The sequence below is a fragment of the Brachyistius frenatus genome, unplaced genomic scaffold (genome assembly GCF_029030835.1).
Source record: "Brachyistius frenatus isolate BFR_SWC_R1_liver_20210118 unplaced genomic scaffold, ASM2903083v1 Contig_32, whole genome shotgun sequence".
Classification (NCBI taxonomy): Eukaryota; Metazoa; Chordata; class Actinopteri; family Embiotocidae; genus Brachyistius; species Brachyistius frenatus.
In genome coordinates this window covers 1,372,480-1,398,053 of record NW_027210631.1, presented here as the reverse complement: position 1 = coordinate 1,398,053, position 25,574 = coordinate 1,372,480, and the positions used below count along the sequence as shown (strand labels likewise).

Below are 25,574 nucleotides of genomic sequence, written 5' to 3'. Positions count from 1 at the left end.
TGACTTAATACCCTCACTGGAAGCAGCAATGAGTGCCTCCGTTGTCAGAGTGGATTACAGCTCTCTGTCGAGTTTTTGGAAAGTGGCCAAAGGGATTAATGCAGATTCACTCCTGTAATGCCCTAACCCATCCTCCCATCACAGTCTGCTCAGATGACCTGAACCCTCTGACTAACAGTTACATCAGTTTCACCTGGAACAACCTCTGTCAGGCACTTTTGGAAAACTTAAAGCTGCATTAATCAATGTTTTATATCGACAATGTGTTTAATTACTGTGTGTAATTTGGAAGGGCTAGTTCGTCACACCTACTCACCAATGTATCATCTTTGGCCTTTTTTTTTTTTTTTTTTTTTTTACCATAAGAATTAATACAACTAAATGGTTCTGAAAAAGCTCCAGTCACTTCTTAAAATGCAATTTTATTATTCATGATATCTTTGAATATCAGAATTCTATAATGTTTTAGCCACGGTATGATAAGTATCACCTGCTTTGGCAAATAATAAAAGACACTGCAGGTTTTACAGACGTCATTCTGTGAATAAACTAGATGAATTGGGCACTTCTGCTGTCCACAGCACAAAGCTGACACATCTACTGCTCTACAGGTGTTGTTTGGTTGAGCTGTCTTCTCCACCCTGCATCCATCAGCTCTTTCTCTCTCCCAGAGATGGGCTGTTAAATAGCTGGGATCTGATGTCACACACACACACACACACACACACACACACACACACACACACACACACACACACACACACACACACACACACACACACACACACACACACACACACACACACACACTGTGGCTTCTGCTTTCTTTTTCTTTCCTTTTCTTTGGGTTGTCTTTTCCAGTTTATTTCCTTTTCTTTTGCTCACGTTCCCATGTCCTGCACTCTCTTACATTCTTTCTCTCTCTCTCTCTCACACACACACAACACACACACACATTGACAGTCCTTGCAAACCATTCATCTACTTCTATAGACTCTTGCTGTGATGGATGCCCTTTTTTTTTATGTAGCACAAGTGTACACACAAGCACTGCACTCAGAATACAAACCTCATGCAAAGTGCCACATCTTTACACACACACACACACACACACACACACACACACACACACACACACACACACACACACACACACACACACACACACACACACACACACACACGCATGCACACGCACACACACTGAGAGTTAATGCCTGCCAGTAGAGAACAACAATAGCAGCCATTTAGAACAATACAGCTCTGAGAGTCTCAAGTGTCGGAGTTCTTTTTCAGTGTAATTCTCATATATCTGAGGTTTGACTGAAGCCTTAGAGGAATTAATTTAGTGCCCACAAAAGGTATTTTTCTTTCCATCGCATTGTCCAATATATATTTATATTAGTATTGCAGTGTTACCTCCGATATATTCATCCAAGTCTTGCTTTATACAGTTTTCAGTATGTCTAACATTGTAATACTTCCAATATGTCCAAATATTTCCTGCAATATTTCCACTTCCTCTTCAGGTGGACTGAGAAGTTGAGGAGGATATGATATAATAAGTACGCGTGTTTATTTGAACGAAAGCAAACAGCGATTCCTTAATGAAATCCAGGGCGGGACATATTTACCCAGAGCTGTCGTGCTCTGCTTCACTGCTGAACAGTGAGGGCACTGTGCTGCGTGTGAGGAGTGTGCTGGCACTGCATAGTTTTTTCACATACATAAACACACACGCACTGCACAGTAGCAGCACTCATCTCTGGTGCTTCAGTGAAAACTCTTCAGCTTTGCTACACTTTTACCACCAAAGGCGTGATAATCACTCGTGGTACTCCAGCGCGAGACGAATTCTTCATCAGACTTTCCGACATTAACAAGAAGTGAAAGAGTTACTGCGGCTTTATAATAGTTCTAATATCGTTCTAATTTGTCAAAAGGTTAATCAAATACATATCCTCGTATAAATATTCCGTGTTGACATCATGCCGTCACGCACATAATATACGTTGTGCTGTTATGTTGCGTAGCGACAACGAGCAGTGCAAAAAGTGTCTCCACAGTGGAGGAGCGACTTCAGTAGCGTGGAAGTGGTTCAGTTACAAAAGTTCAGATGTACAACGAACTACAGTAACGTGTTTAGTAATAGGTTTATGTCGACATATACGACTACGCTTGTTTAGTTTAAGTTGTTTATTTTCGTTATTTTGGGGGGAAAAAAAGGGCAGCTTTATTTAAATTTCCGATCCAAACTCCATTCCAGTTTGTGGCGGCACCATGAGGTTGTTTGCCACCCGCCATTAAAATACAAAAGAAAAGAAGCCTGTTCTAGTTTGAGCTCTAGAGCAAAGCTTAAGAGTGATGTAAAACTATATTAAGATGGTTTTGGTACTTTATAACAACAAAAATATGTAATTATGAATGTCAAGACTGCCAATAAATCGTGTAAAATATGGGACATACAGCCATGCTAGCAGGCTCAAAAATATTTGAATCTTTTGGTCAACATTTAGTGTACTTACTTGGAGTTTTAGTTTTGATATAAAGATTTTCAGATGTTTCAAGTGCCAGTCAACCTTGCATTCAAGGGTTAATGTTGTTCGAATGAATATTCTCTCTATAATTACCTTTAACGCTGATAGAAACCTATCCTTACGGTGGGAACTTATGTCGTCTACGTCTCTTTCTGTCTATCAGGATCCGTCCTCAGCTGGCCAAGGAGAAGATCGAGGGCTGTCACATCTGTACGTACGTGATGCCCGGGGAGCCACAAGTGTTCCTGGGTAAGGACAAGGCCTTCACCTACGACCATGTCTTCGACATGGACAGCGAGCAGGAAGCCATTTACACCCACTGCACCGAGAGCCTCATCGAGGGTTGTTTCGAGGGCTACAATGCAACCATCTTCGCGTACGGACAGGTTGGTCAGCAGGCCTTTGCAGGTGTAGCATGTCTGCACACATTTTTAAAACGTAAAAAAACTTTTGCTTTGCTTTTTTTTTGTTTTGTTCTTTCACATGTTATTGGATCAGCAAATACACACACACCCTCACTTTCCATCGCTCAAGGGAACGTGGCCGCCTCCAGACTCCTCTGATTTATGGAAGCTTGTCATGTGAAGCTGATTTCATTTCATATCATTAGGCAAGTAATAAGGGAGTGAACAGACCTCACAGCCCGACTCTGTCAATGCTGCTGACGTGTTCCAACCTGCTTTCACCACCGCAGCTTCATATTGGCTCTGATAGATTAGCCTGAGAGGGAGAGCGTTTGTTACCCAATCAAAGCAGAGGGAGAACAGACTGCTTCACCTCATACCAGAGCAGAGAAGTAAACCACGAAGTCAAAACATATTTGAGACATAAAACATACGATACACTAACCTGCCCCCCTGACATGTTTTAAAGGCAAAGTTGGAAATTTGGGGATATCCCCTTATTTGCTTCTTTTTTTTTTTTTTGCAGAGTTAGAGGAGAAGATTGATACCACTGTCGTGGTGTGTTGTACAAAAAGCATAAATGTAGTGCTGCCAGAGCACATCGTAATGACATGTCTCCAACTAATATCTTCGAGAGGAATTAACACAGTTCTGTTGTTTGGTTTGAAATTCATATACATTTTCCAAGTGCTTGAATAGCCAATCATCGCTTAAGTGTATTGCTGCGTTCAAATGGGGTCGTATTTACGGTGTACATGAGAAGAGTCCATGTGTACCTCTTGTGCTACTCACGACGTAGGACCTCGAAACTTTCTATAAGCCTCGAGTTCACGAGTTGTGATGTGTTTGCTGATGTTTACAGAAATGTCAGAGGCCAAGGAAGTTCACTTTTGGTTGGATGTTAAGCTAATACATTGTAATTTTAGTCATGTAGAGTTTGTCTTCATAACTTAGATAAGAGCCAGCGTCTAAGAAAAACGTTGATCTGCCCAACGGCCTCATCTTTTTCCTCGATGCCTTTGCATTTCTTCCATTATGTTAGCTTGCTAAATGGTTACCCTGTGCGGCTTCTAGACGCCGTCCACGTAGGCTGTTGCCGAGCAACAGTGTTTTTACGGCTTAACCACTTGAACGCCGAGCATACGGTGCATACGGTCGACTTCCCATGTTGTAACCATGAGCTCACAAGTTCCATTTGAATGCAGCATATTTCATGTTCACTTGTGGTGACACTCAAGGTTTCGAGTTTTTTTATGTGCAAATTTATGTCGGAACTGAAACTGTGCTGTAAACGTGCAATCCAAAGAGAAAGGAAGAAACACTTTACAGCTGAACGAGTGCAGTTAAATGTCCCTCCGCTCAATCTCCGCCTGCGCTCCTCTTCGTTCTGTTCATTATTCTCTGCTCACATTGTTCCTGTGCTCACGTCAAAGAGCCTTTCAGAGGCAGCAGCGGCGGTCGTACACACTCGCACACAAAGCAGCTAAAGGCACAGACACGGTAATCACACAGGTGTGGTCTCGTAGAATAACACACATTCTCACACACACACACACACTTGCTCACACACATCTTTTGAGACACACACACACACACACACACACACACACACACACACACACACACACACACACACACACACACACACACACACACACACACACACACACACACACACACACACACACACACACACACTCCTGTCAGGGTTTCTTTCAGGCGTGTCGGCGGGGAGGAGAGAGGTGACGAGCGAATTTGAACCCAATGTTGCATTCTTCTTTTTGTCACCATGGCGACCACCCCATCCCTTCTGACTCCCCCCCCCCCCCCCCTGCCTCCCCCCTCTTCTAAACGTCTCAGAAGTTCACCCCGACCCCCTTTTACAACCTCTTAGTCCCACAGACTTGAGCAAGTCAAGTCACTGCAATGATTTTGATCCATTTCGGTGACATCACATTAGATATTAAGACCTTTTTTTTTTTTTTTCTGAATAGGGGTTAAAAAAAAAAAAAAAAGTACAAAAACTGACCAGAACCACACACGAGCAGGGGGAGCATGAATTATTTCCTGTCGGTAAAATAACTGTCAGCTCTCCTGTCGTCTGTCTCGTGTCCAGACGGGTTCGGGGAAGACGTACACCATGGGAACCGGCTTCGACGTCAACATCGGAGAGGACGAGCTGGGCATCATTCCCCGGGCCGTCTACCACCTGTTCAGGGGCATCGAGGAGCGCCGACAGGCTGCCACCGAGCAGGGCAGGCCTGTTCCCGAGTTCAAGATCAACGCACAGTTCCTGGAGGTATGGAAACACACACACACACACACACACACACACACACACACACACACACACACACACACACACACACACACACACACACACACACAAAGGCCGGCCAAAGTGGGACAAATCACAGGATTTAAACCCAGAAATGATCCAAGTGTTTCCACCTCAAATTACAATACATGTCCAGAACTCAGGCTAAACTTACAACCTAAATCCACTTCAGCTCCATTAGTTAGACATTGCCAGAACATGCAGACAGCAAGAGGTCAAAGGTCAGCAGAGGGTGTAACGGCTTCAGGTTGTTAAAGTGCCCAGATGATCCCAACTGCCATTAAACTGTCATTAGTGTGTCTCGGAGGTCAAACCCTGGCCTTATTTTTAACTGCCAACAAAGTGGCTGCCAACAGCTGGTGAGGCAGCAGCTGAGGAGGAAGAGATGAGGCTGGGAAACGCAAATGACAGTTCTGATGATGACATGATTATTATCTGCGTTTTACATGTTTGTCTGCCTTTTAAAAAAAAAAAAAAAAATGTCACGTACTCTCCAGCTGTACAACGAGGAGGTGCTTGACTTGTTCGACTCGAGTCGAGACCTCGAGGCCAGGAGGCAGAAATCCAACATCAAAATCCACGAGGACGCCAACGGGGGCATCTACACCGTGGGGGTCACCACCCGCACCGTCACCTCCGCAGCCGAGGTCAGCTTTAACACCCCAACACACACTCATGTCATTATAACATTGCTCTGAATATTTCTGCGAGTACCACTCCTACTTATTATGAAAATCCTCATTTTAACAATAACGCAACTCTTACTCTGAAATTCAACTTGTGATTGGCTTCAAACCAACACTACGATATTAAAGGGTCAGTTTAAACATCGTGTGATTTTTTTTTTTTTTTTTAAACCATGCACATGTTGGAGTTTTAGATGTATTTTTGTACAGGTTTTAAGATTTCTCCAGCTCCACTGTGGCTGTGAGGAATCTTTGAGTTATTTATGACCAGGATATATCCTTCAAGTCACGCATAAAGCAAGTGTTGAGGGCTGCCGTCACAGATGGATGGCTGGCTTTGGAAATTACATGTATAAATTGAAGCAGTTACATTTCCTTCCAGAACAGCATTGTTTTTACCTCCATTCCCTCTCCTATTACATTCTCACTGAACAAAACGTTTCTATAAAAGCTGAGTATGTTAAGGAATATCTGTCTCTCTGTCTCTATTTTATCTCACAGCTACACACTGATCATACCGATTGCTTTATGATAGGCTGGTTCTGTGTATGTAACACTTTCTTGAATATGAGCCTCATGCGTTCCCTGAATTTCACCCAAAGACGTCTTTGATGCGAGAATACACACATCCTGCTGTTGTTTATCCCTCCCCTCCATCTCTCCTCTCACAGATGATACAGTGTCTGAAGCTGGGCGCTCTGTGTCGTACCACCGCCAGCACCCAGATGAACGTCCAGAGTTCGCGCTCGCACGCCATCTTCACCATCCACCTGTGCCAAGTGCGAGTCTGCTCTCCCGATAACAATGTACGTATTGTAACAAATATCTCTGCTGCTATTGAACTAGGTCCTGATAATTTGATCAACTACGAAGTCAAAGTGAAACAAACACAGCTGTCACACCAGCTGCAAATGTGTTCACTTCTATTTATGTTCCTTCTCTTGCAGGACAACGTAACAGATAACCGTCTAAGTAGCGACTCAGAGATCGACGAGTTTGAGACTCTGACAGCCAAGTTCCACTTTGTGGACTTGGCTGGTTCTGAAAGACTGAAGAGAACCGGAGCCACAGGAGACAGAGCCAAAGAGGGCATCTCCATCAACTGTGGACTGGTGAGGAAGCTCAGACTGTGGAGCGAGAGAGACCCCTGTTGGCCAGAATATGAATTACACTGATCATTTCTGTCACTGATACAAATCCCCGTATTTTTATTGTGATTGAAAAATATATATATATTCCATTGACAATCCTGCCATTTTGAAAATCTATTGCAACTGCTCCCCTCCTGCCTCTCTTGACCTCAGCTCGCCCTGGGAAACGTCATCAGCGCTCTGGGAGACAGGAGTAAACGCTCCACTCACGTGCCTTACAGAGACTCCAAACTGACCCGGCTCTTGCAGGACTCACTGGGTGGCAACAGGTCTGTGGGGCTAAATATAAGAAGAATATATTAAACATGCAAATGTGGATGAATATGTTTGATAATGGGCTGCGTGGTGGTGCGGTGGTTAGCACTGTCGCCACACATCAAGAAGGTTCTGGGTTTTCGGCAGGTGCTCCGGCTGCTCTGTGATCCTGTATATGATAAAGGATTAAAATAATTATTTAAGGTTTTATACTCTATACACCACGAGAATATATATTAAAAAAAATGAAGATATGAAGACCTTTTGATAACCTGTAATTACCCATAATATCCTTCGATATGTATAGATTGTATGGATAATATTGGGAGACTGATCATTATTCTTTACTGCCTTCTACAGTCAAACAATGATGATCGCCTGTATCAGCCCGTCCGATCGGGACTTCATGGAGACCTTGAACAGCCTAAAGTACGCCAACCGGGCCCGAAACATCAAGAACAAGGTGGTGGTGAACCAGGATCGAGCCAGCCAGCAGATCAGCGCCCTGAGGACGGAGATAGCGCGACTGCAGATGGAGCTGATGGAGTACAGGACGGTAAGAAGAACTCAGGAAAGAGAGGATGGTAGACACTCATAAGAAAATAAATCTGATGGTATGGAAAAATATTTATGATATTAATCACCGTCCATGATGTCCAGGGAAAGCGTATGGTGGGCGAAGACGGCATGGAGGGCATCAACGACTTGGTCCATGAGAACTCCATGTTGCAGACAGAGAACAACAACCTGAGAGTGAGAGTGAAGGCCATGCAGGAGACCATCGACGCCCAGAAAGCCAGACTCACGCAGATCCTCAGTGACCAGGCCAACCAGGCTCTGGCCAAAGCAGGTTTATCTACATTTCTTCCTTTCACCAGAAACGCTACCATGTCAAGTGACATTAAACCTGCATCTTAGAGCTCTCAAAAACGTTCCTTGTGGGATGTTTTTAGTTCAACAGACGTTCAGGTGTATCTTCTCAGTCAGTGGTCAGAACTTTCCCATTTCCCAGTTGTTCACGAAAGCGCCATAATATGGCTCTGGATGAAAAGTCAGGGTTCACTAAAGTATGTTTAGTATTTTTATTTATTTGGAGCTGCACATCAAAGATCTAATTACATGTAAAAGTTGCAACGCTGTCACTTTTTACTTATAGGTGAAGGTAGCGAAGAAATCGGGAACATGATTCAGAACTACATCAAAGAAATCGAAGAGCTCCGGTATGTATGGTTACTACATTTATATGGTTTTATTTTATTTTATATTCACCTCTTGCCAGTTCATGTCATTTAGCAGAAGTACATGTCCTCAACCACTGACTAATTTAGAAATAAGTACACACAGTAACATTCAACTTTTCATTTGAAGTGTAGAGCTCGACTGATACCGAAATTTGGAGGCCGTTACCGATATTAGGAAGTAAAGAAATTCTGATATTGATATATCAACTAAAATGTGGTTGTTGAACACTGGTGACAAACACATGTAATGGAAGCAGGATATTTTACAGTTTAATGACAAACTTTATTGTCCAAAATAACATCAGTGCATCGAAACAATGAACGTCACTGCAAATGTAATGATTATAAATAACTATAAATACAAAAAAAAACACAAATTGAACAATTTCTAAAGATTTTATTTTGCATTATGTTCTGTACGAAAATGTTTTAATATCGGACAACATGTATGTCAACACCGATATATCTGTGTTAGGCCAATGTCAGCCTAAAGAAATCGTCCAGTCGATAAATCAGTCGGGCTCCAATAAAGTCTGATTAGCTAACAGTGTTGTAGTGTTGTTCTTGGATTCGCTTGTAGATGTGACAGTAATAACGCTCGCATGCCACTTTCTCAGGGCTAAACTTCTTGAGAGCGAGGCTGTGAACGAGAACCTCAGGAAGAGTCTGTCCCGGGTCTCCACTCGCTCCTCGCTGTACGCCGGCCCCGGCTCTTTCTCCCCCGCCCTCCTCGCCCCTGAGAAGGAGGCCAGCGACGTCATCGAGATGGCCAAGAAAGACCTGGAGAAACTGAAGAAGAAGGAGAGGAAGAAGAAAAAGAGGTAGAGACAGTTTTGTTTTTGTTTTTTCTAACCTTCTTGCCTTGTTTTAGAGAAATCCAGGTTCAATTTGTTTGTGAAAGTCGTGCACACTCGTGTATGGATCGTATTATCACTGCCAAAGGTAGTAATGACCGTCTGTGGAGGTCAATAAGAACAACAGTCACATTGTCGGGAAATACAAAATAGTCTTAATGTTTGTCTTTTGCCACGGCGAGGGTGTTTGGCCTGCTGTGTTGTGGGTAATTATCTCCTGATTTCCTGCATTAGCAGTCTGCACCCTGATGTTTCTCTAATGGAGTGTGTGCTGGATTTAGACAAGTTGATGGTGACAGCCGTTAATGAGGATGCTTCTGTGACGAGCTGTGGCACGCCGGAGCACAATGATCATTTACCCTTTAGTTAAGTGTGTGTACATGTGTACATGTACTTTCTGTACTCACATGTATTCCCATACATGTGAGGGCCAGTTTTGAGATCAGCACACTACAAAGAGTGCGTCAACTGGCTTCAGCAGGATTTCTTTACATCTGCGTCATCGGGATTCATCGTTTCAGCTTACTGTCTTTGTCTCGGCACTCACCTGGTCTTTTCTTGCTGCTCTGTCTCTCGGCTGTCTGTCTGGTGAACTTCCCTCGCTTACCCCATATTCTGTGACCTCCCTCCCACCTTCCTCCACACCTTCTTGCCATCCTCACCCCCGCCCCCATCTCTCTGTCTGAAGACTGAGGCGATACGAAGAGAATCCCCAGCGCGAGGTTGAGCACGCCAGGTTTGCCACTTCCCATCCAGAAATGGGTCAAAGTATAGAATCGGAAACTGATTGAGCGATGTGTGCCTTTTTGAAATGATTTCCGCTGATTGTTGACCCCAATCTTCCTTTCAAAGTTCCCAAAGTAACAAATACTAATACTTTTTCTGCACCTATAGGCGGTTTACACTCCTGGAGGGAAGCAGATATCCTAACCAGTTCTCACCTCTCCTATTTGCTGCACACTGCAGGATGTTGATCAGGTGTCATTATAACCAAAACCTAAAAAAAAAACAGAAAAATTGGAGTCGGATTTGAGAAAAAGAGATTATCGATAGTGTATAAAAACGTATTAAAGTCCATGCTCAGAGCATTGTCTGTAGTATGAGGTGCAATGAAGAAGTTGTAAGACTGTTAGTGTTGCGTACGAACAGAGCGCAGCATATTAATAGACATCAAGCAGATGGAAGCTATGACCCTCGTGAGTTCGTATTCCAAGTTATGTTGCTTGATGAACATCAGCACCTGAGTTACACACATTTTTGCGACCACTGGTATGTGCACATTTATGATTTTACCGTGGATCTGAAACCTGAGCAGAGATCGCACGTTCAAATTTGTGTCGGAGAACAGAGAGAAGTCAGAGGGAGCCAAATCCGTTAAGTAGCTATGGTGAGGAGCGACGATTGTGGGTGTCACAACCCGGCTCAAGGCTGGACAAAAAGGGGTGAGACCACACATGAGTTGCAACTAGAAATATGTTTATTTTTTAACAAAACTTAAAGTGAAATAAGTGTAGATGAAACAAAACCGAACCAAGTGGAAGCAAAACGAGAGAGAGAGAGTGAGTGACTGCCCACCACCTTCTACAGTGGAGCCAGACCAGGTGAGCTGAATCTCCACCAGACTCCTGCAGGGGACAGGTCTGCTCAGAGACTCGCCACAGCGGGCAACATGCTGTAGGCGGCCACATTGTAATGGTGGAGAACCAAAGTAGCACGGCGCCACAGTTCAAGTGGTTTGCACTGAATGTTTTTCCTTCATGCGCCTCCAGAACAGTCCGAGTGAATGTCAAAGAAAAACCCACCTGTCTGCGCTCACCTGACCCGACTCGCCTTCCTCGGTCACGGACAGTGATGCTCTGCCGGCTCATTGTTTCATAGCTGTCGACTTTATGAAGCGTTTCTGTTGGTGATTTCCTGAGTTTGACACTAAATGGGATGTACGCTTTTTGCTCAAGTTTGTGGTCCATGGTGAAATTACATGAATTGGTCCTAAAAACGTGTATAACTTCCCTGCTGTTCTATAGCTCCCCCCTGCTCTGTGCTCATCACTGTGCTGCTTTCTGTTTGTGCGCACCAGAAACAGTTTGAACTTGTTGATTGCCCCTGTATTTGGTCAGCAGCTCTTTGTAGTGTGTGGCAGATTGTAACGTGGATGGTAGTAACTCTCACTCACAAGCATTTAATCCTTTTTATCTCTCCCGCTGTATTAATGTTGCCCTCAGTGAAATCATTCATTCATCGACACTGACTCCACATCTGCTCACGATCTGATGAAGTGCATAATCAATCGCATGTGCCCTTTATCTGTCTCGGTCTGCTGTTAATCTAAATCTAAACCATCCATTTACCTCGTCAGATCTCTAACAGTCTTTTCCTCCCTTTATAGTGTTGTCAAAGAGGAGGTGCCAGACAACGATCAGGAGCAAGGCACGGAGGAGGCGGAGGTGGTAGGTGGAGAGTCGTTAGATTAAAATTAGATTAAATTACTCCGTAAAGATGCTTATCATTACTCAGTGTGCTGTCAATTCACCAGGAGGGCAGCGACCACGAAGAAGCAGAGGACGCCGAGGGGGAAGAGGAGGACCTTGACATGGCGGGAGAAGAGACGTCTGAGGATTCTGACTCGGAGGAGCTGGAGGAGAAAGGTGAAACGATCTGTGATGAAATGAGACATTACAGCGTGTTCGGCCCGTTTTTTCTTGGATGATCTCAGATCAGAAGTGAGCCTGGAGTGACAGCTGGATGATTTTTTTTTTTTGGTGTGCAGAAAACGTCCAGGCGGACCTGGCCAACATCACCTGCGAGATCGCCATCAAGCAGAAGCTGATAGACGAGCTGGAGAACAGCCAGCGGCGCCTGCACACTCTCAAACACCAGTACGAGCAGAAACTGATGATGCTGCAGCACAAGATCAGAGACACGCAGCTGGAGAGGGACAAGGTGCTGCACAACATGGGTACGACACACTAAACTCAACATGTACTGACTACTTTGACTATTTATTTGAAAACTTTCACCTCGTGTTTTGACATGGAAAGATTCAGTTAAGTTATCAATGGCAGTGTTGAAAGCCTGTGTAATGTCCTTATTTTCTCTTAATATCCATCTAAGAACAAAAGAAATGAAAAGCTTCTCCGTCTTCCCCTTTCTCCAGGTTCGGTGGAGTCCGGTACGGAGGAGAAGGCCAAAAAAGTCAAAGTGGAGTACGAGAGGAAGCTGAGCTCCATGAACAAAGAGCTGCAGAAGCTGCAGTCGGCTCAGAAGGAGCACGCCCGCCTGCTGAAGAACCAGTCGCAGTACGAGAAGCAGCTCAAGAAGCTGCAGCAGGATGTCACCGAGATGAAGAAGACCAAAGTAAAGGCTTTTGTTTTGGCAGCCTCTCTTTCACTGGACATGTTGCAGTGCTGATTTTAACCCCTGCTGTGCTGTGTTTGTCCACCAGGTGGTACTCATGCGTCAGATGAAGGAGCAGCAGGACAGGAACAGAGTCAGTGAGTGCAGGAGGAACAGAGAGATCGCCACTCTGAAGAAAGACCACCGCAGAGCCGAGGTAACAGCCAGGGAAACTCTAGTTCTAGTTACTTCTATTCATGTCATTTTTATTATTTCTTATGTCGTAGTTTTATTTGGAACTTTTCATTGACAGCCACAATTGATCCCACATAAAGTCAAACTGTTTAAGCTGACGCAGCACCACTGTATGAAACTGACACCAGTTAAGTGAAGGTTGTGTTTCAGAGCAACAATTAAAAATAAATAAATGCTCTTAGGAAAATGTTTAAATATATTTCTTGGTGTATTTCTTCTTTTTTTTTTGTGATGATCACTCGTCTGAGCTCTTCGTGTATCGGACACACTGTAGATGACTGTTTCTCTTCCGATATTTGTCTCCTCTTGCAGCACCAACTGAGGCAACTGGAGGCCCAGAAGAGACAGCAGGAGCTGATACTGCGCAGGAAGAATGAAGAGGTTAGTAGCACTTGGTTTGAATCTGCTTTGTTCCACAGGCTTTCCACTCATCGTGGAATTTCTGGAATATTATGGAATTATAAAAAGTGTATTTCAGATATGGAAAGTCAGGGGATCTGATCATTTCTTTGATCCAAGTCCTGGAATATCATGGAGTTTTTGTTTGCGTGTTTAAATATTTTCCATGAAGTATCTTTCTACATAGTGTTTTTATCCCCCTCCCACTCATCAACAATCACTTCAGTCAAGATATGCTTTTTGCTGTAGCTGCTAATGGAGTAAAACATGCCAGGAAATTAAAAAAAAAAATTCAACAGCTTTGATTACAAAACGAGGACTTTATGCTGAAAAATTACACACCCATAATAAAAAGAGTATATCTCTGCAACCACAATAAAAAAAATATATATTTTTAATAATAAAGGGAACACTTGTGAGATTTGTTCAGATGTGTAAATATCAGTATATATGTCTAGGGCTTAAAAGGTTAAGCAGTTAAGAATCTAAGTTTTGTCCTAAAAACTGTGATCGAGTAAATAAAGATCACGAATTGTTGGAAATAAAATGATAAAAATAGATCTTTTGAAATTTAATGTTTTAGTCAGTGAAAGTGAGGGAATTTGACATTCGCCTTAGAGTGGGGGACCCTGGTTACATCTCCTGTTTCCTGTTTTGTGAACTGTGTCAGGTGACAGCTCTCAGGCGGCAGGTGAGGCCCGTGTCTGGGAAGATGAGCAGGAAGGTGAGCTTACCTGAACCTCAGCAGGAGCCGTCGCAGAGAGCGATCCCGGGAAGGCTGCAGGCGTCTGGTGCAAGCCCTGCCAACGGAGCCAGGTACACCACCCGAGCTTGTTTACAACGTGTGTGTATCGTGTTTGGTTTTAAAAGTCCTGAAAGCGTCGTGTCTTCCTCCTCAGGAGTTCCCCGGTGCGGATTGGAAGTATCTACCACAGCAGGACGGCCAGGGCTAAGTGGCAGTCCCTGGAGAGACGAGTCAGTGACATCATCATGCAGAGGATGACCATCTCCAACATGGAGACGGATATGAACCGACTACTGAAGGTTGTAACATGTCAAGATGATGGTGAAAATTGTTAATAATGCAGAAGAATTGTGGGTTGTTTTTTTTTAACCCAGAAAAAATGGAAGATGCAATATGAATGAAAATGTATACATTGAGCTGTATTTTCTTAGTTAGCTTTGTTAGTTAATCTTAATCACAGTTAATCTTGTTACAAGTACCAGCCTGTTCAGCAATTTTTTTTCAATTTTAAACCATAGTCAAAGGTGAAACAAACACAAATAAAATTAAAATACATACAAAACAACAAATGTTGTTTTTCTAAAACGTGTTTAAAAAAAAAAAAAAAAAAAAGCTTTAAAGCTTTTTATTTATTTATTTTTGCTCTTTTTCTCTAACTTTCCTTCTTCTCTCTTCTCGCCGTTTCCCCAGCAACGGGAGGAGCTGACCAGGCGGAGGGAGCGAGTGTCCAGGAAGAGGGAAAAGATGGCGGTGGAAGGCGCCGATGCCGACCGCTCCCTCACCTCCCTGAACGAGGAGCTGGAGTCTCTGAGCGCCAACATCGACTACATCAACGACAGCATCGCCGACTGCCAGGCCAACATCATGCAGATGGAGGAGGCCAAGGTGAGACAATGTCAACCATGAAATTATTTGTCACATGACTATATCACACAGTCATCACCGCCTCATTAGTAAGTACAGGCATGCTTTTAGGCTGTAATCTCCAGGCAATCAACTATGGAAATAATTGCATAGTTCAGCACCCCCGTTCAGTCTCCGAGTATTTTGAGGTGCCACTTTGACAAACAAGCATCAGGCGCTCATTTGTCAGAATAACAACGGCTCAATAAAACAACACCCTCCAGCAGGGCGTCCCATTAATACAGTAGAGCCGAAACACAGAAGCCTAATGATGCCAACTGAGCGGTAGTGTGTGGATGTTACTTTACAAAAGAATATTTGCTGTTCATGCACTCACAGCACTGTCCTGTAATGTTGACGTGTGGGGACACTTCATGTTGGTTCGTACAAACTACGGAAACAGTGCAGGTTTAGAATTGGACCGCTAACGAGCTTTAAAACTCGTTTGTGTTCGAGGTTGCTGGTAGTTGGAGTGTCTTTTGGACATGAGGCTCGCTGTTTCCTGTCCTTGTGCTTAAACCTGTGATTCCCAAACTAGAACATGAAGCTCCACCTAGAGGAGGCCTGACGACTGCACTCCAACTGGCCCAAGTGCAAAAAAAAAAAAAGTCATTTTATTTTATTTTATTAAAAACTAAAATTATTATGTAAAACTTAGTTGTTAATCTTTGAAGTATTTCAGAAGTGAAATCTGCTTGTGCCTCAGCCACGTCAGGCATAGCATAACGCTGACGTTATCTTGTTCCAGTCGGATTGAACGAGGCGAATGAGGGCAGTTTTGAGTTGGCAACACAAACCAAAAAGACGGTTGTTTCTACACGCCTTCTCCTGCCGATTTGAAGTGACTTTTGTTGGAACTCTGATAAATAAATGTATTTTTTCATTTTGAAAAAGGAGCTTTGTGATGCTTTTATTCAGCCTTTCTGACATTATGGTTAAATCAGTGACTTTTGTTTCATTAAAGAAAAAACTAATATTGATTTCTGCAGTGGGAAGTAGCGCTTGAGAAATTTGATTCGGTGGTACAAGGTCTGAATATGTTGTTAACCTCTGTGTTAAGCTAAGCAAAGATTTGAGTGCGTATATTTCTCAATATGTTTCCTGTATTCTTGTGTCCGGTCCAAACCAAGGTTCATATTTTTGTGACATCGTGTACATTTCATCTGGTTAGTTTTGGTTTCACATGACATGCCTACACGCTGACATCATCACCTACCTGGACTTTGATTGGTTTGTAGACTGAGTGCACATGACGTCAGTGTGTTGGCAGTTCAGCTGGTTGCCTTTTCCATTTGTATAAAGGGAAAATGAATGAACAATAATGAATGGACAACAGTAATTGTATTGCCACTTCCTCATTGTTATTATGGCTTTACTACCTTTACTACTCCTGCTCACCCCATGTGCTACCGTGGCTCGTTTCCACTTGTCTTCTGGTTCTCTTTCCTTTTCTATTGTTTAATGGGTGACGATAGCCTGCGTGTAACTGGTCAGGGACTTTGAACCATTAAAAAAAAACTGTTTTCATACTGCAAATGAACAGAACCGTGGTACATTTTGATCCTGACTCAGACCACCTCTTTAGGTTGGACCAAATTTTGGTTCTCTCACACCAGCTAGTTAAGTTTGGACCAAACAAAAAAGTCTGAATGTCCACAACAACAAAAAAGGATGGATTCAAAGCATCTTAAATAAAATGTCCTATGATTAACTTTCCTACAAGGCCACTTATTTAAATCTGTTATCGTTCTTTGTTGCAGGAGGAGGGAGATACTGTGGATGTTACTGCTGTGATCAGCTCCTGTAATCTGTCAGAAGCTCGCTTCCTGCTGGACCATTTCATGACTATGGCCATCAACAAGGTAACCTCCTCACTTCATGTTATTAGCGTGTCTTTGTGAGCATTTAACAGGTTATGTCAGGACTCTCTAAAACTCTTCTTAATATTTCTTGTTTGTCATGTAACCCCACCCCCCATAGATTATAAACTGTCACGAAGCAATCATTATTTGTTTTTATGATACCCATATCTTTTAAGATATATAAATTTGATTGTTGGTTGTCATGGCAACTTGTTTATGATCTATTCATCTTGAGCTTGCTTTCTTCATAGCTGTGGCTCCTCCGTGAGATTGAATTCAGCGAGACTTTAAATGGAGAAACTTGATTAAATTAAACTCCAATTAGATTAGGTGAGATTAGATTTGATGAAACCTAATGAGGAAATGCATTCAGCTCAGCAGCAAAGCACAAGACTGACGCCATGAATGAAGAAGTGGAAGTAATTACAGCATCGTACTAAACTTTAAGACATCGAGGCTTCACTGCTGTTAAAAGGCTCCTCTTGTGCTTGAGGGACAGCATGTGTTTGCACTTAATAATTAAAAAGATGATAAACTCTGCTGTGTGGTCGCTGTCAGGGTCTGCAGGCGGCTCAGAAAGACTCGCAGCTGAAGGTGATGGAGGGCAGGTTGAAGCAGACGGAGATAAACAGCGCCACCCAGAACCAGCTGCTGTTTCACATGCTGAAGGAGAAGGCCGAGATCAACCCGGAGCTGGACGCCCTGCTGGGCAGCGCTCTGCAAGGTAGGACCCCCCCCCTGAGCACGTCAATCAGCTTTTCAATCATCTTTTCTTCAACCATGTGGCTACACTTTATTTTCCAGGCTTCAGTTTTTCCCCTGCGTGCGCAGAGAAAATGAATTACTCAAACGTCATATTTTATTGAAGAAACGAAAATGAAGCCGGCAGAAATAAAGAGAAGCCATTTCTTCCTCTTTGGGTTTGATTTTGATTTGATTTCTGTTTGTTTTCTCTGTTGTGTTGGTGTGAACTCAGAGTTAGGTTACCTGTCGCCAGGTGAGTAAAAGATGCATAGCAATGTGACCGTGTTTGAGAGAGCGAAGCACATGCACACTACATGATTTCTATCAAATGTACTCCAAGTTTAAGACATGAGTGGAAATAAACTTAAAATAAAATGAGCCTTCCAAAAAAAAAAATGTTCATCTGAGGAAAGGGATTTGGGATTTTTGTTTTTGCGGATAAAAATGCTCAGCATAAAAACAGAGATGCGACATCAAGTAATTTTTTTCTGGCATTATAATCTGAATGTTATTCGCCAAATGTAACAGATTACATATACTATTCTCAGCAATTTTTTTGTTTCTCCCCCCCCTCCTCCCAATATATAATGATAATTTCATGTCTTGTTCCAAAGCAGAAAACGAAAAAAGAAATCCTCATGGGTTCAATAAATGTTGGAAAATAAGAAATCTCGTAGTGTGCATCTCGATCAGTAAAAACTAACCCAGTTCAAGTAACGCTGCCATAATGTGCATGACATGTGACCCCCACCTGTTGTCCAGTCCCACCTCATCAGGATGGTGGTCACTAAAACTTAACAGCAGTAAAAACCTGAGCTGATCCCAGAATCAGAGCTACGGTCTTGTGTACGCAGCAGTTTGTGTGTCTGCATTTCTGTGGTCGTATCTTGTTGTCTCTTTCTTGCTTTCCCCATCCTTTGTCCTCCACCCAATTATCACCCTATTTATTGACTTAAACTAGACTTGGTGACCCCTGACCTTGTTACGAACTGCTGAAGCTGGTGTAGTTGTTGTTGTGTTATATTCAGCTTTTTAAATGGATGTAGTGTCTGTATGAAAAGACATCAAATGCAGCAACAAGGAAAAACGCACCTGTTTTGCAAATTTATTGAGAAAACAGATTTTTTTTTTTTTTTTTGTGCACGTGTATTTTATTTGTGTGTGTTGTTGTTTGCAGAGACTGCAGATGATAGCAGTAGTGACGAGTCTACGCCCAGTCCAGCCACAGAGGGCAGGTAAATGTCATTTTAATGAAATTTTTCAATGCCACAAGTTCCATTTATCTTATTAAACTATGATTAGGCTCATACTATAATAGTGGCATAAAATGAACAGAAAAAAAAACAAGAGTTAGTCGCCCGCAGCCAAAAAGCGTTACCTATAGAATAGAATATACAGATACTATATGTGATAGAAAACTCCAGGCTGATTGTACTGTTATGGTTTAATAAAGAAACAGTTTCTATATTTAGAGACCTGGTAGATTTAATATATGTGCTGGTATGAAAAGAAACCGAGGTGACTAAACAAAGACCTCCCTGTACAAAGAAAGGATTCAGTCGAGTGTAATAATAAAACAGTCCAGTATTAGATAAAAGTCACTCACAGTGGAAAGTCGGACACAGATGCCTTTATCAAAGATGACATATTTTTGTTTTCCTTTGCAACACACATCTCTGTCAGTTTAAGAGCCATTTGAATGTTTTCATCCCCCATGATCCAGTATTTCAGTGTGTCCAGCTTCACTAATATACAAGAGGATTAACATGGTGACCTTTGTACCTGCTCAACATCAGCCTGCCAGGATGTAGTGGGTGTAACTGACTGACGATCCTTTGTTTCAGCACACTGGCATCAGATTTAATGAAGTTATGTGGTGAATCCAGACCGAGAAGCAAGGTACTGTCCTATACATGGCAATCTGATATACACTTCTCCTTAGTAGACCCATGTACTGTGTGAATAATACGTGATTGTAACTATAAAACTCAAAAATGTTGTTCGATCCATATTTAATTTCCTCCTATTTTTCTTGTTTTAACTGAGTTTTAATCCTGTTTTTCTTCATATAAAGTAAAACAGCTCCACAGTAGTTATTTTTATCATTTAGAATAATTATTAGCTGGTCCATTGACTTGCGACTCAGACAGACTATTGTGGCCCCCCCAGGCTCGAAGGCGGACCACCACCCAGATGGAACTGCTTTATGCCAGCAGTGGGGATTTGTCCTGTGAATCCCCCACCGGAGACTTCTCGGCCCCTCTGCTGCCCGTCACAGAGCGGCTGGAAGGGCCAGCAGACATGCAGGGTCCCGCGGCTGGTCAAACCCCTGACCGCGAGCAAACTGTTTCCCCATCTGCGCTGTCTGCCCGGCCAGCTGGCATGTACGTGTAAAGGCATTATTTCTCTGCGGTAGACAAAAAAAAATATTTCCGAAATGTTGAATATTTATTTTCGTGGGGAGGTGGTTGTCCCGCGCTTTATCATTCAGTAGCATGGTGGTATTACCATACCGACGAACCCCTGACCTCTGACCCCTGACACTTTTAATGTCTGTAGTTCTGGAGCCAGGTCACCTACAGGGACTGAGCGGAAGCAACTGGACCGTTCACCTATGAGCCGCAGGAAGACGCAGGAGAAAGGAGCCACGGCGTCACACATCCCTACACCCGTTCACACACTTCCAGTCAGCACAGCAGAAACTAAAGTTAAAGCCAGCGACTACAAATCACTGTAAGTTTGAGGCGGCATTAATCACCACAGATGTTTTTAGATTTAGCTAGTTGTCAAGACAGTCTACTGTTGGATAATTGCACTAAAAATGTTGAGCAAATATTCTTGCTCCCCGGATGATGCCAAAATTTGAGCAATAATGAGATTTAAATCACTATTAAACTAATAATATTCCGATCAGCCTGAGCTTCACTGGTATCACTTGAGTGATAATTAGCAAATGCCAGCATGTTAACACTCTAAATTAAGTTTATTGCAGTTTTGTTTATTGTATTTTCGAAAGACCTTGTGTAATACATATCAGAGTTACCTTAAACCTGCAGTGTGGAACTTTTACCAATACCGCTGAGAGTAATGACAAAAACAGTGAACATTTGCTTTAACCTACTTTGTTGCACCTGTAAAACAGTGAATAAACAGTGGATCCATGTTTTTTTGAGCTTCACAACACCCAGGAAATGACTCATTTCACTATCACACACCAGTTTTCAAAACTCGATATACTGTGAAATACAGAGATTCATGCGGCGGTGATGGAACTAATTAGCATTATGCATTTTCCGTGCAAACATCAGTATGATAGCATTGTCTCTGTGAACATGATAGCATGATAGCATTTAGCTCAGCCAATGGCAAGGTTGGACTCTTGTACTCTTGTTTGTCAGCTTTAAGATTTCGCTGAGACCTTGCAGATGTTTAAGAGCGATGAGATTAGACCCTTCATGTTTGATATTAGTGTGTTTTATTTTTCAGGTTGGAGGAATCGCCTGTATATGTAGGGCACAGGTAATCCACCTGTCTTTATTGATTTGTATTACTTGTTTTTTAATTGGACTCTTGAAGGCTACATCTCTTCAAACACAAAATTAGCTGCACTGTACTGTTGTATCTGTCACATCAGCAATAGTATGAATTTGTAAAGCTTTGCAGAGGCAGCTAAATCTTTTTAAGAAGGGTAAATAACGTCATGATGAGATGCTATTGTCGTCTCATGTGTATTGTAGAGGTGTGATCAACCCTGTAACGGCTGCGAAGAACAACCGGGGGGCCAAACTTCAGTGTGTTTATGTAGCTGAGGGCCACACCAAACCGGTTCTCTGCGTCGATGCCACCGATGACCTTCTCTTTACAGGGTCTAAAGGTAAAAACTGAGAATGTTTCCTTGAAATAACTCCCCTCAAAACGGTGTTTCCTATGATATTGTTCCCCTAACCTGCGCTTGTGTACTCTTGTGTGCATTCTCAGACCGTACATGTAAGGTCTGGAACTTGGTGACAGGTCAGGAGATCATGTCTCTTGCAGATCATCCCAGCAGTGTTGTTTCAGTCAGGTACTAGTATAGCGCTATAGACAATGCCGTGTTTAACATTAGTATTTGCATAAATGCTTTGATTCATTATTTTGTCCTTGTTTTTGTTGTAATATTTTAGGTACACTTCCAGCCTCGTCTTCACTGTTTCCACTGCTTACATCAAAGTCTGGGACATACGAGACTCTGCCAAGTGTATCCGCACACTCACGTAAGTAAAAACACTCCTCCTTCCAGCATCTGACATTAAAATGAATGAGTCAAGAGGGATCTGATAGGCCTTTTTGTTTATGTCAGGTCGTCGGGCCAAGTGGGCACAGGGGACACGTGTTCCTCTGTCAGGAGTTTATCCATCCCACCAGGAGAGAGTCAGATCAACCAGATCGCTCTCAACCCTTCTGGCTCCTTCCTGTATGCTGCTGCTGGCAACGCTGTGCGCATGTGGGACCTCCGCAAGTAAGTTACAGTAACATAGATTAGAGTTTTAGTTGTGCAAACCGTGTCTCGAAACCTAGCAGTTATCAGTCTGACGGGTCTGAAAGTATAGCCAATGTGGAAGTACCTTAAAGTGCAATACCACTGAGGGCCACTAGGGGCTGGCTCCAAAAATCCAATAGATTCCCATTCAAAAAATTGTCAACTTCTCATGTATTGTCAATACATTTTTTTCACAACTCATTATACTCATTAGCTAAATTCACTCCTTCTAATCACTGTTTTGGTGGTCCTTCTGAAAATAATTCCATAATTATTTAGATATTAAGCCTCAAAGAGAGGTATGTTTGTGTTCGTGTCTGGTTTGATTGGCATTCTAGGGGTGCAGTCAGGTTTCTGGTATTAGTGGCTTCAGGTTGTCAGTCACTCCCACTTTCTCCAAATATGGTCACTTCTGTCTCCAAAAAAACAAGATGGCAAGTTGGAAGGCAAAATCTACAACAGGATTCTTTCAAAAATAGCCAGTTTACACTCAGTTAACAGTTTAAAACTAGTACAACTAAGCTAGTCAAAAGCAAAATTGCCATCATATGAGAGCTGAGGGGTTCAGAGATTTTTTTATTATTATTTTGGCAATGATTACTGCCTCAGCCATAGCTCACTCAAACATGATTGGTCAGTACTACTACAAACAGACTACAAACAGAGACCAGAACCCTTCCAGTTGATTAAAGATTTTACATTCAAATGCAGATTTATGTGTATAGAGATCACTCGGAGCCAAAACGTTAAGCATTCATTTTGGTAATAGTTGACTTAACTTAAATAATTGGACTGTTCTTTCTCTAGATTTGTGTCCACGGGGAAGTTGACTGGCCATTTAGGAGCCGTCATGTGTCTAAGTGTTGAAAAGATGGGCAACGGACAGGACATCGTCCTCACTGGCTCCAAAGACCATCATGTCAAAGTAGGAACCTGCTGATACAAATTCACATCCATAGAAGCATAAACATCCAACTTGCTACAATAACACTCAGATGTTACATGGATATATGGGCTTGTGTTTCCAGATGTTTGAGGTGGCAGAAGGTGCTCAGGGTAGCATCACCTCCTGCCATACATTTGACCCGGCCCATCAGGACGGAGTGGAGTCTCTGGCTGTGCACGGAGACGTTTTCTACAGCAGCTCCAGAGACTACTGTATTAAAAAGTGGGACTTAGCCAGTAAACAACTGTTACAGGTAAGACGATATTGTAGTATTATATGTTCAGGAGCTGTCCGTAGCCTTTTTCCATGGATTTTAATGTTTATATGAGCTAAATGTTTTGTGGACTAAACATTACCCGTTGTTTCATCCGACAGTCGGTCAGCGCCCAGGCAGATTGGGTTAGTGCTCTGGGAGTGGTACCAGGCTCCCCAGTGCTGCTCAGTGGCTGCAGAGGAGGGCTGCTGCGCCTTTGGCACTCCGACTCGCTGGCACCCCTCTGCGAGGTGCAGGGGCACGACAGTCCCATCAACGGACTGGCTACCAACAGCAGCCAGCTGTTCACAGCCTCTGAGTAAGACACAAAACATATTCATCTTAGTCTTCATCTCAAAGCATGGTAAAAGTAAAAATGTGATTTCTAAGCCCGTTTTTGACGACCTCGTCCTTTCTGTTTTCGATAGTGACCGCACTGTAAAGATTTGGGAAGCCAAAGGATCTCTGGACGATGGAATTCACTGACAGCTGATTTCTGACACTCACAGATCGGACACGAACGCGAGGATTGTCCGTTGGCCTTCAAAAAATCAACATCAATTATTTAAGAAATTACTACAACAACCATGACTTGCTGAATTGTTGATTTGGGAACCTAAGAAACGTCTAGATGTCGTGATCGTGTTGGTCCCAGGCCAAAAATATCCTTAAAATAGCACTGATCCTTTACCTGATGCTCAACCACGATCAGTTTCAGGGAAATCTCATCCGATGCTGTTGCCCTTCCAGCTGAATGCAGTTGTGAACATTTTAGATCAAGACAGAACTTAGTGGAACCTTTTAAAGTCTCGATCAGAGCTACGAGGACCACAGAACAGCTGTGATGGATATAATAAAACTAGAAATATGGATTTATTGATCCAGGGGTTTCTCCTGTAAGCTCAACATTCCTCAATTCAGCGCAGGACAACACGGACACCCGTCTATGCAGAGAGTGAATGCCGCCGGGGCGGCCCGAGAAAACGCTTCGCTTCCTCGCGCTAATTGCTCTTCATCAAAGCCAAGACTGCTGAAACCGTCCGTGTCCTAAGACAAGACATGGAGATCTGCTGCGCAGGAATAACTGTGAGTCTGTCCTGTGAGTCTGTCCTGTGTGCAAGTCAATCCAGTGTGTTGGGTCTCTCTGACGTTGCTCTACAGGTCATTTCAGGTATGTGTGTGTTCTCTGTAACCAAGGACCAAACAACTACTGAAACTGAAAAGCGTGTTACTATTCAGCTGTTACTGCCAAAACCCACCAGATGAACGTAGAGGCCTCTGAATACAACTCTCTGTCCGAGGGTTCGTCCTTCACAGAGTTCTCGTACATTTTACTTTCCAAATTTATTTTTTTCCAGTGTTTAGTCAGTGAGTTAGTCATTAACTCAACAGCTGACTGATATTTTGTCTCTACGAAAATGTGTGTATCACTGCTGAGCAACACTATTCCCCCAAGTGCATATGGCCTTAAAAAAAAAAGCAAAAAGGTTGAGAAAAAATGAGGTTAAAATCTGAAGACTTGTGTAAAACCACTGCATTACTTAATCTTTGAAAATAATACATTTAAATATATGATTTAAAGGTAGCTTTACCACACCATATAATGTAAATTTGCCTAGTGTCAAAAGCTGAGATGCAACTTATTGCAACAATGCTAAACTAGGTTGGTTAGGACTAGATTAGCTGCTACTTTTTATTTTGGAATTATGAAAAGAATAGCTACTACCCTATTTGTTGTGTACAGGAAAGCTCAATTACTTTTTCAACTATCAATTACTAATTATTCAAGATGTTGGAACATCAAAATTGATTTTGATTTGATGAAACGGGTCCGAAATGTGCTAGCTTTAACTAGCCACCTTTGCAGTTTTGTTTTTACCGCTGATCAGCAGTTCCTGTCAATTTGATATGTTGCTTTAAATGTCTGTAGTAAATTGATTTCATAAATGGTAAAACAGTTATCAAAAAGTCAGATTTTGGTATTAACAAAATTTTAGCTTAATGTGGTTCCCGCTTTTTGACTTTTCAGGGCTGCATGGTCCAAGTTTTTCAAGAAAAACTGTATTTTATCTCTTTCAGGCTGGTAAAACCGAAGCAGGATAGCCAGATTATGGTAATAATCCAAATTTAAAACTGTCAGTGTTTCAGT

At 42.6% G+C, this 25,574-nt stretch overlaps 1 protein-coding gene across 3 annotated transcripts in view; it reads left to right on the top strand.

Annotated features, from left to right (window-relative positions):
• Window positions 1-24,520, top strand: part of LOC138621757 (kinesin-like protein KIF21A) — a 38,915-nt gene extending 14,395 nt beyond the window's left edge. Inside the window, exons 2-37 of one of the 3 annotated variants that reach the window (XM_069700031.1) lie at window positions 2,701-2,923; window positions 5,058-5,240; window positions 5,777-5,926; window positions 6,637-6,771; window positions 6,913-7,077; window positions 7,270-7,385; window positions 7,732-7,927; window positions 8,032-8,221; window positions 8,528-8,591; window positions 9,230-9,433; window positions 10,155-10,202; window positions 11,853-11,913; window positions 12,000-12,111; window positions 12,234-12,422; window positions 12,621-12,820; window positions 12,909-13,016; window positions 13,367-13,435; window positions 14,124-14,269; window positions 14,353-14,497; window positions 14,889-15,083; window positions 16,862-16,963; window positions 17,522-17,687; window positions 17,940-17,960; window positions 18,885-18,942; window positions 19,552-19,606; window positions 19,877-20,091; window positions 20,267-20,440; window positions 21,194-21,226; window positions 21,445-21,581; window positions 21,686-21,770; window positions 21,871-21,960; window positions 22,047-22,205; window positions 23,034-23,151; window positions 23,255-23,425; window positions 23,548-23,744; window positions 23,854-24,520. In XM_069700031.1, the coding sequence (XP_069556132.1) occupies window positions 2,701-2,923; window positions 5,058-5,240; window positions 5,777-5,926; window positions 6,637-6,771; window positions 6,913-7,077; window positions 7,270-7,385; window positions 7,732-7,927; window positions 8,032-8,221; window positions 8,528-8,591; window positions 9,230-9,433; window positions 10,155-10,202; window positions 11,853-11,913; window positions 12,000-12,111; window positions 12,234-12,422; window positions 12,621-12,820; window positions 12,909-13,016; window positions 13,367-13,435; window positions 14,124-14,269; window positions 14,353-14,497; window positions 14,889-15,083; window positions 16,862-16,963; window positions 17,522-17,687; window positions 17,940-17,960; window positions 18,885-18,942; window positions 19,552-19,606; window positions 19,877-20,091; window positions 20,267-20,440; window positions 21,194-21,226; window positions 21,445-21,581; window positions 21,686-21,770; window positions 21,871-21,960; window positions 22,047-22,205; window positions 23,034-23,151; window positions 23,255-23,425; window positions 23,548-23,744; window positions 23,854-23,911 (4,738 nt within the window). In that variant the 3' untranslated portion in view covers window positions 23,912-24,520. The remainder of the gene's footprint in view (window positions 1-2,700; window positions 2,924-5,057; window positions 5,241-5,776; window positions 5,927-6,636; window positions 6,772-6,912; window positions 7,078-7,269; window positions 7,386-7,731; window positions 7,928-8,031; window positions 8,222-8,527; window positions 8,592-9,229; window positions 9,434-10,154; window positions 10,203-11,852; window positions 11,914-11,999; window positions 12,112-12,233; window positions 12,423-12,620; window positions 12,821-12,908; window positions 13,017-13,366; window positions 13,436-14,123; window positions 14,270-14,352; window positions 14,498-14,888; window positions 15,084-16,861; window positions 16,964-17,521; window positions 17,688-17,939; window positions 17,961-18,884; window positions 18,943-19,551; window positions 19,607-19,876; window positions 20,092-20,266; window positions 20,441-21,193; window positions 21,227-21,444; window positions 21,582-21,685; window positions 21,771-21,870; window positions 21,961-22,046; window positions 22,206-23,033; window positions 23,152-23,254; window positions 23,426-23,547; window positions 23,745-23,853) is intronic. The other 2 variants (XM_069700033.1, XM_069700032.1) reach the window with 2 other exon arrangements.
• The last annotated feature ends 1,054 nt before the right edge of the window (window positions 24,521-25,574 follow it).